Here is a 9,416-nt window from a genome sequence, read left to right as displayed (position 1 = left end):
TCGTGAAGACTTACAGAAAACGTTTGACCTCTGTCATTGCCAACAAAGGGTATATAACAAAGTATTGAGATAAACTTTTGTTATTGACCAAATACTTATTTTCCACCATGATTTGCAAATAAATTCATTAAAAATCCTACAATGTGATTTTTCTGTATTTTTTTCTCATTTTGTCTGTCATAGTCTCTCTCTCCCTCTCATCTTTTTAAGTGGGAGAACTAGCACAATTGGTGGCTGACTAAATACTTTTTTGCCCCACTGTATCTACAGTAGTACTATAAAACATTTAAAAACATTTTACAACTTGTAGCCTTTTAAGAACCACTATTTCTTAAGAGCAATGCTCTTCAGTCCTGGTCCTGGGATCTACAAAGTCTAAACACGGGCTGTAGGGCTTGATGTATAGTAAATTAGTTGAATCAGGTGCTTCAGTGCTGGGCTAGCACAAAATACCAAGATAATGGATTTGAACTACTTCCTTGATAAATAGCGCCATCTGGTGACAACAGCTGTAATGTGCGGGCATGCCCCATGCTTCTCATTCATCCACATAGCCCTTTTAGTCACGCCTTGTATTAAAGGTCAGATCTAAACATATATCCACGGAAATGTGAAGAAACAACATCATACAACGATTCAATCAATGTTTATTACCCAATGAAACATAATTATACTTTGGAAAGGCCAACCCACCATGGGCAGGTCTACAGTACACAACTGTTGGGAACTGGAATTACTGGTAGGTTTTTCAAATTGAGGAGGATTTGGAGGATTTGTATAAAACACTTTGCATAACACACATGTTTGTCCCAGTATTATTTCTTCTGACATTACTTTTTACAGAGGAGGCCTACATAGTTGCACCTCCAATAATTTGAAATAAAATAAATTATTTAAAAAGTACATTCAAGTAAACAATAGGCTGTCAGCCCTGAGATTAGGTAAAGTGAGATATTAGCTATTCAGATTTCAGGGAAGCTCAGATATATCTCTTCAAGCGTGCATGATGTCTGAACGGCCACGGGATGGTTCATGTTGATGAGAGAAGACACCAGACTGTCCACCATGGCTTTTAAACAGTCCCGCAGATCTCTAAGGTCCCGGTCCTTCTGACAGTCAGAGTCCCTCATTGCCATGCGCACACAGATGTTCCTCAGCTCTATGCTTTCCTAGGTGGAGAGAGTAGAGGCACAGATAGAACAACGAGCCAGATATTTCACCGGATGTATATATGTGAAGTATCAGGTTGGCGTTTCCACTCACTACCAAATATGGTGATGAGAGGAAACCCAGTGGCCGGCAGTGGGAGTAGATGGAGCGAGATGGATTTTGGTTGATGAAACCAAATCTCATAAAATTTCCAAAACTAAAATCTATAACAAACAGAATGGATTGAGTTTTGTAGACTTTACACTTTGCCAAAGTTTTAAAAATGGTGTTGTTTATGAGAGCAAGGGAGACTTGAGTTCTTGCACACGCACATTTCACAGAGTAGGTGTTCCCTAAAGGAAATATGCAAATAAATGCTAGATTGAGCCAATAGGTTCTCACTAGGTCGTGCTTGGCTCTGTTCACCGCCTTGCTTGTTTTGCCCGCTATAATTTATTTGCTCCCATTGGAAACGACAGGCTCTGGTCTATCTTGCGTTAGTTATAAAACATATTTGGTAGAGGCGTCCGCATACATAGGTTCGGTTTGCTCCTAGCAGAACTCGGCTAGGCGAACATCTCTGCTTGCCTACTCTCGAAGACCTTTGTTTGAAAAAAAAGAAAAAGCGGCAATATTACTATTGTTTGTCGCTCGTGTCATCAAAGCAACAACATAGCCAGTACAGTTCCTCAAAATAGCTTCAATTAATTAAGGTAAATCAAGAAATCTGTAACAAATTGACATTTTTTTAATGTCTATTTACATCTAGATGTTTGGTGCAGTATTTCTCTAGTGAAGTAATGTGCATGAAAACTAGTCAGACTAGACTGATGGGCTCTTGCCACAGATGGTTTGTTTACGTCGCAGTTTAGGATAACTAATGTGGACTAATCCACATAAATATTTGTTAACTAATAAAGTAAGAGAAGCAATGTTTCCTCAAAATGTTTATTTCACTGAGCAAATTTCAACTTCCAGCTCGAGTTTACTGTGAACACTGAGGCTGTACCCGCTTTAAGTTACAGTTTCAGACATTGTTCAAGTAAGCTACTGTGGCAATTTGATCATAATTTAGGCCTACCATCAAAACCAACTGAGAAAATGCATCCCATAACATTTGAACTTGGAAATGGCTGTTCTATCATTCAGCCTACAGTAGTAGCCAATGTGTTGTGTTCAATGTAGGCCAACATTCCATGAGACCTTTGAAGAAGAAAAAAATCAGGGTTTGACATTATCCTGTTTATTCACTTGTCCTTCAGACAAGGAGGTGACTGAAAATGTTCTTGTTGTTTGATACAAGAAACCACTTTACAAAATGAAATGCATTATTATTACCATACCATTATTATTACAGAATCGGCTCTAGATTTGCTTTTAAATATGTCTAGAAATGTACACGTTTCGTGCTCTTGTAGGAAGCCATCACTTTGTGGCTGTGGTAACTAGTGACGACCGTTTAGAAACTCTGGTAAGAGCAGACAAGGAATGTTGTTTGTACACTCTTTGTTTGTTCTTTCTATATTTGACATTTTGAATTGCTTTACAATACAAAACATAAAGGTTAGGATAACGTACGTGTCAGGTTAGGATTATTAACGGTTAAAATTAAGAAAAGGGTTAGGCTTAGCTACAATTGTCAACAACTGTTGTCCCGACATAAAATAAACGGCCACAGACCAATGGCTAGCATCAATTGGTGTAAATTGATATCAAGAAACACCTATATCAGAAAACGCCTCTAATTGCGGTCTGCAATTATACCCTTCACGAAAAAAAGACCAAAACGCCACAAAAACGTCGTCATAATATATCCGTGAACTGTTTCGACTGGGAAGCTTTTACGTCTAGCCAACATGAGTCAGTCATAACAAATGCAGTTTCTTTTTAACATATACAAAATATTTTGATATTCATACAATATTGTTTTCTCATTCATAATCATTTTATTCTAATCTCTAGCCTATCAACCAAATAGAAAGATATCAAACTTTTTGTCAAATTATGCAAACCACCACTCACCAAGAAATTAGAATTTCATATAAGGGATAAAACACTCACTTTAGGGTGCAGAAATGTCCTCAGATCCTGAAACAAACTATGACTGATTTCTTCCTCGACTGTGAGTATTTGGGTTAGAATATCGATTAGCTGCGTAATGACACTTTCACGCGCCTTTTCTGCTATTGTGCGGGCCGCTGCTGACGAGTCGTGGATGGTTGTCACTTGTTTTTCTAGTCCAAGTTTACTGGGCCTACTGATCGCTGTTTGGTGAGGGCGCACATTCTGTAGCAACTTCAGTGCTTCTGTTTGGTGCTCCATGGGACTGTACTGCAACGTTGCTGTCTCCATTTGTGCCCCTCTCTGTGTCGCTGCCTGTAGCGCGATTGCACCTAGGTGCGCTTAAAAGTCACAAGAGTCTCCACCTCTCCAACTCACGCGTCAATTGTTGCGCTATCGCTGGTATTTGTGGTAATTAAAATGTTAATGACAGCCACTTTCCCAACATACACACACATACATAGACACACACACACCACATGACACTTTTTCTCAACTGTTATCTGTTTACTTTAGTCAGCGAAAAGGGCCACAGGGAGTTGGAAAATGAGGAACCAGACCTAAACTAAACACGTCTAAGAACATCCCAACTGTACAAGGTTTAGGCTATATAACAACACCTCCTTATGCAGATTTCTCTTATTTCATTTACACTCATTTGAAGGCCCAGGAAAGTGCTAATGAGGGAAAGGCAATGATGCACCGACAAGGTGTCCCCACCCCATGGCAACCCCAGGTGTCCCCACCCCATGGCAACCCCAGGTGTCCCCCAGCAGGCGGCAGTCACCACAACAACACAGAGCTCACGCAGGAGTCTCCCACAGATTGAATCAACCTGTTTAGAATATCTAAACATCATCATGTTAATGTGGTTACAATGTTGCATCAACGTGGAGACCATAGTATCATCAACAAAAATTTGAGATACCGATTTATCACTTTCTGTCTACGGTATTTATAAAACTTCCCACTGGGCACACAGTGGTTGAATCAACGTTGTTTCCACGTCATTTCAATGAAATTACGTTGAACCAGCATTGAATAGACATTGAATTGACATCTGTGCCCAGTGGGTTAGCAAGCATGTGTAGACACATTGTTGATTCTTTGGAAACTGTCAGAACTAGCATACCTTTGTGGAGTTCAACATTTCATTTCCTAAATAGTCTCAGATTTTCAAATAATGTGCTTACAAATGGGGTCCAACTCCACATACTTAGAGCAGTCGGCAGAATCGTGAGTTCACGTCGTTGAGGTGGCCCTTTTGAAAAGGTGTAGTGTCTCCCAGAAAAGGTGTGTCTTCGTTGGTGAGGTCACCCGAAGAAGAAGCAGATGCCATGGTTTGGCCATTCGTTTCTTCCTTTCTCACACTGTCTGGTTCTTCTGTGTCTAAATGGGACAAGAAAGACTCCTTTATCTGGCTGTATCATATGAATCTGAATATTTCATATCTTCTGATATGTAATGAAGGCTGTATAACTTGTCCAATAATAAACACATTTTGTTGTTTAATAACCTTTTTTTTCTCCCTACTAGCTAGCAATTCGAACAAGCCCAAATTGCCTAACCTCTCTCGCTCTCTCCCGCCCCCTGCTGGTTGTCTCTGTACACACAGGGCTTTCCTGTCCCTCTGGCCATGATGGTGTCCTCAGACACACACAGGTTCTGCAGCAGGAAGTAGGTGGTCATCAGGCCTTTCCCCTTCACCTGGATCTCTCCTCTTTCCAGGATGTCAAAGCCCTTATCTTCCAGCGCACTGCAGATAGGTATAGTTAGAGAGAATCAGAACCATAAGAACTAAGTTCTTCGGCCAACTATATTTGCAAATCTGAATGGGAGCCATGTTGGCACTACCTGTATGTGAAGGGGCTGAGGTGTATGTGGTCAGGCACTCCGTGACTCTCCATGCGGGAGGCAGTGTTGACCGTATCTCCAAACAGGCAGTATCGAGGCATCTTGTCCCCTACCACACCAGCCAGCACTGGACCTGTGTGCAGACCCACCCGAATCTAGCACACGCACACCACACACACACACACACACACACACACACACACACACACACACACAGTCACTTTAAATCACAATTCCATAGCTTCATTAAAGAACAGCTCATTTTGGACTATAAAGTCACCTGGATGGGTTGCCCAGTGATAGGGTTGGTCACCTCCCGGGCAGCGATACGCATACCCAGGGCAAAGTTGGCCACCCGCTCTGCATGGCTGTCAGCTGGAATGGGAACCCCCCCCACCACCATGTAGGCGTCTCCAATAGTCTCCACCTGGAAGAGCCGAGGCGTTCATAGCACTCATTGAAAGGTTGGCTGCATCTCAATAATGTTCCTTCCCTTATCTCCTCTCCTTCATTCAACCTTTCATTTACCCCTTCATGTACCTCTCTCTTTCTCTCTGTATACCTTGTACACGTCATGGACGCTGGTAAGGCGGTCGAACTTGGAGTACATGGAGTTGAGCATGTTGACGATCTGGATGGGCTCGCAGGCAGCACAGATATTGGTGAAGGTGACCACATCACTGAACAGGATGGTGCACACTTGGAACTCACCTGAAATAGAGGGAGAAAGGGGAAGCAGAGATGTTTGTAACGGCCACACTTTTCATTACACAGGTCTTCTAGCTCATTTGAAGAGTAGAATAAAATGAAAGGCAGCAGATATGCTGGCCCTGTCTGGAGGACCAGGTAGATATGGAATTAGGCAGACATTGCCATCGTACCTGCTTCCACCCTCTTGCCCTCCTTCAACTGGTTGGCTACGTGGCGAGGCAACATGGCGTAGAGCAGAGTCTCCGTCTTCTTCTTCTCCGCCTCGAGGTGGCGTGAGAGGATCCTCAGCTCCTCCTGTGAAATTACAACATGATAGACAAAGAGGATGAGAAAACAGTGAGATGAGAAACGGACAAAGTAGGAGAGATGTATGTGCCTTTTTGCGCTCCAGCTGATTGGACAGCTCCATCTCTGCCAGACGCTGTTGGTTAAGCAGGATGAGGTCCCGGGTGGTGTCATGCTGGGCGATGTCGGAGATGTGCAGACCCCTCTCCTCCAACTCCTGCAGGCTGCGCAGCTTCGGGGAGCACAGGTACACCATACAGCCCAGAGATTCCATCCACACCATCTGACCTGGGTACAGGGGAGTTATTCAGTGATAACATGGACACAATACAGAGCCAACCTGCACAATCAGACATCGGATCAGAGAAGGGGAGTTTGACTGAACCTCTGAGTTTGAGCATGGACTGATGCTGAGAGGCCAGCGGCACCATCTCCCGTCTGGTCTTCAGGACAAACTGGCTGTTGATGAACTTCCTGATGCTCTCGATGTTGAAGGTCACCTGCGGATGGACAATGCTGAAGTACTCATCCAGACGGCTGTCCATCGTCTGCAGCCCAGGGACAAACTTCTGGATGTTAATCCCAGTCTGTTTCACCTTGAGCTGGGCACACATAGAGAAGAGTACTGGTAACAATGTACCAATAGGACTAATAGCTGCTTAATTATTGTTTTGCATAAACTTAGAAAGACACAAGTTGCCTTACATGTTTATCAAAGACAATGTGAAAAGGGAAGGCATTGCAGAATGCTTGTTCCTCCATCCACAGCTTATCTGGGTAGCAGGGTGTGAATAATGACTTCAGAAGGTTCTCTGTGGGGGGGGGCACAGAAGAATCGTTCTCATTAGATGTTCTCATATCAACATGAAAGAGTCCAACAAACTTTGCTTTTGGGGTGAACACTTCAAGTAAAGAAAGAACCCGACCTTTTCCAAACATGACAACGCTCCTAACCATGTCCCAGCGTGATCTTTTCCCAGCAGGGCAGTGGGGCAGACTGGCACACCTGGCTCTCATCCTCTCCAATGCCTCTGCCTGATGCTGTTACCAGACCAGAGGAATACACCAGAGATCTCACACTGAACCCCTGGAGACCACAGTGTCTGCTGGGTGTAGACTACTTTGCTCTTATTTTTTTAACCCTCTAGACCTCATTCTACTTTCATTCCATTATAAACATGTAATACTTAAACACTGCTACTTGACTCTTGTTTTGAACCATGACAAATTTAAATAAAAAATAAACTCACCCTCCTATCAATCTCCTCATCCTCCTTGGTTACCTCCTTCTTCTCTCTTTGGGGCCGGAAATCCCTCTTTGACCCTCGGCTCCTCTGAGAGACCAGGAAGACCACATGCTCTTTCTTCCCTGTGCGCTCGTCCTCCTCTGATTGGTTAAGGATGGTCATGCTCACTTCGCTGTCAAAGAAGTCTTTGGCCACCGCCTCAATGATGCCTGCACAGAGAGAAAAGAGATAACCTCCTTAGATTAAAGGTACACTTTAGGTATGGATGATTACCGTACCTGGCACAATGTGATATAGGCCTTTCCTGTCCGAGTAGTAATGAAGCAACATCCTTCCATCATCGTTCTTCTCCACACGGAACGAGGGAGCGTTCATCTCCTGGAAGAAGGATATTTATTGCATACATAATCTTTTTTTAAATATCTGGGCTCTAATGGATTGAAATACGTAGTAGTTGATCCATTGTAGAGGCCGTAAAGAGAAGGTCACCTGGTAGGAGAGAGCCAGGTAGCTGTGAAGGGCATCCAGGTTCTCAATGAATTCCACCAGGTTCCCCCCTAGCGTACGCAGCATGGTGTCGTACCCCGCCATCTTACAGAAGCTGAAGAAGTACTCCCCGAAAAGCTTCAGCACCACCTCAGAAGGCATGTCTGTGGCCACAACACCACCACATCATCATCATTGTCATCACTATATCATCACCAACTGTCAAGCTAAATGGTGCCTATCTCTCCCCTTAGTTTGGGACTGTAGACTGTCCCATAATTCTAACCCTGATACCGTGTCATGTCCACAGGCTCTGGGGTGACCCCTCGGGTACAGAACACCTGGGCCACACTTGGGTCACCTGTGCCACACCTGGAGGGCCTCAGCAGGGACGTTGTTAACACCTGACCTCACCTGGAGGGCCTCAGCAGGGACGTTGTTAACACCTGGCCAAACACACCCCCTTCCCCGAGGAGGTAGACACTCCTAACCACTGATATAAGGGTATCAAAAACACTGACCTGTGTTTCTGGTTCAAGATTAAACACTGTTATAGAATTGTAAAGAACGTAGAGACTGGTACTTACCCAGCATAGTACATGCTTCCTGCACCAGACGCAGAGTTATGACATCATCGTATATCTCATAAGTCATGAACGTGTCCTGGACCTCTGCCAGGGTCCTGAAGAGATAGAGAGAATTGGCATACTCATGTCCTGAATCGTTTCAAATTTACATCAACAGTTACTTAGTACACAAAATACCAGACCTCAGTTTCTCCCATGTTTCTTCACCAAATTTCTCAATGACCAGTGATTTCAGACAGGTGTTTATGAATCCGTACTGCGAACACAAACAGCGAAGAAGAAGAGAGCGATATGAGATATCATAGTTGTCTAAAGCAAAACTAGAATGACTTGATGTTAAAATCAACAAACAGACATACTCACCATCTCTCTGGTATCTCTCTGTCCTCGTCCTCCTGGTTTGTACTCTCTATGTACAGAACCCCTAACTCCTCTCTCTCTCACACACACACATACACACACACACACACACACACACACACACACACACACACACACACACACACACACACACACACACACACACACACACACACACACACACACACGATTACACTGCCACCATATGGTGAGAATTAGACATTACATGGCATCCCATCTCCCATCATCCCATCATCAGTCCCATCTTCTTGTTGCATGAATCCTATCTTCAATTCTTCCAATTATTTTATTATTCTCAATGTGTATTCTTTCTCTTGGTAGTTGATCAAATCAGTAGAGGCTGCTGAGGGGAGGACAGCTCATAATAATGTCTGGAACGGAGTGAATGGAATGACATCAAACACATGGAAACCACACGTTTGATGTATTTGATACCATTCTGCCTATTCTGCTCCAGCAATTACCACAAGCCTGTCTTCCCCAATTAAGGTGCCACCAACCTCCTGTGGATACAATATACACTGAGTGAACAAAACATTCCATAAAATGATCAAGTGAATCCAGGTGAAAGCCATGTTCTTTTATTGATGTCATCTGTTAAATCCACTTCAATCAGTGTAGATGAAGGGGGAGGAGACAGGTTAAAGAGGATTTT

General features: G+C 43.5%; 2 protein-coding genes across 2 annotated transcripts; both read right to left on the bottom strand.

The window, feature by feature from the left end:
- Window positions 1-630: 630 nt before the first annotated feature.
- On the bottom strand, window positions 631-3,848 carry dleu7 (deleted in lymphocytic leukemia 7). Its single transcript, XM_024443766.2, has 2 exons — window positions 3,211-3,848; window positions 631-1,169 (listed from the first exon to the last, which is right to left on the bottom strand). Exons 1-2 carry the CDS (start codon window positions 3,499-3,501, stop codon window positions 963-965), a joined length of 498 nt encoding a protein of 165 aa, XP_024299534.1. The 5' UTR covers window positions 3,502-3,848; the 3' UTR covers window positions 631-962.
- A 102-nt stretch (window positions 3,849-3,950) lies between these two features.
- On the bottom strand, window positions 3,951-9,168 carry gucy1b2 (guanylate cyclase 1, soluble, beta 2). The gene is made up of 16 exons (XM_042296791.1): window positions 8,744-9,168; window positions 8,563-8,636; window positions 8,381-8,475; window positions 7,797-7,957; window positions 7,586-7,685; window positions 7,344-7,516; window positions 6,982-7,089; window positions 6,766-6,870; window positions 6,446-6,662; window positions 6,152-6,348; window positions 5,946-6,069; window positions 5,627-5,775; window positions 5,345-5,491; window positions 5,065-5,219; window positions 4,779-4,966; window positions 3,951-4,599 (listed from the first exon to the last, which is right to left on the bottom strand). Exons 1-16 carry the CDS (start codon window positions 8,744-8,746, stop codon window positions 4,427-4,429), a joined length of 2,169 nt encoding a protein of 722 aa, XP_042152725.1. The 5' UTR covers window positions 8,747-9,168; the 3' UTR covers window positions 3,951-4,426.
- Window positions 9,169-9,416: the final 248 nt, after the last annotated feature.

Source organism: Oncorhynchus tshawytscha, linkage group LG14 (assembly GCF_018296145.1).
Source record: "Oncorhynchus tshawytscha isolate Ot180627B linkage group LG14, Otsh_v2.0, whole genome shotgun sequence".
In the NCBI taxonomy this organism is placed as follows: domain Eukaryota; kingdom Metazoa; phylum Chordata; class Actinopteri; order Salmoniformes; family Salmonidae; genus Oncorhynchus; species Oncorhynchus tshawytscha.
Note: the sequence above shows the minus strand (reverse complement) of the source record. Positions and strands in the feature narration are given on the sequence as shown.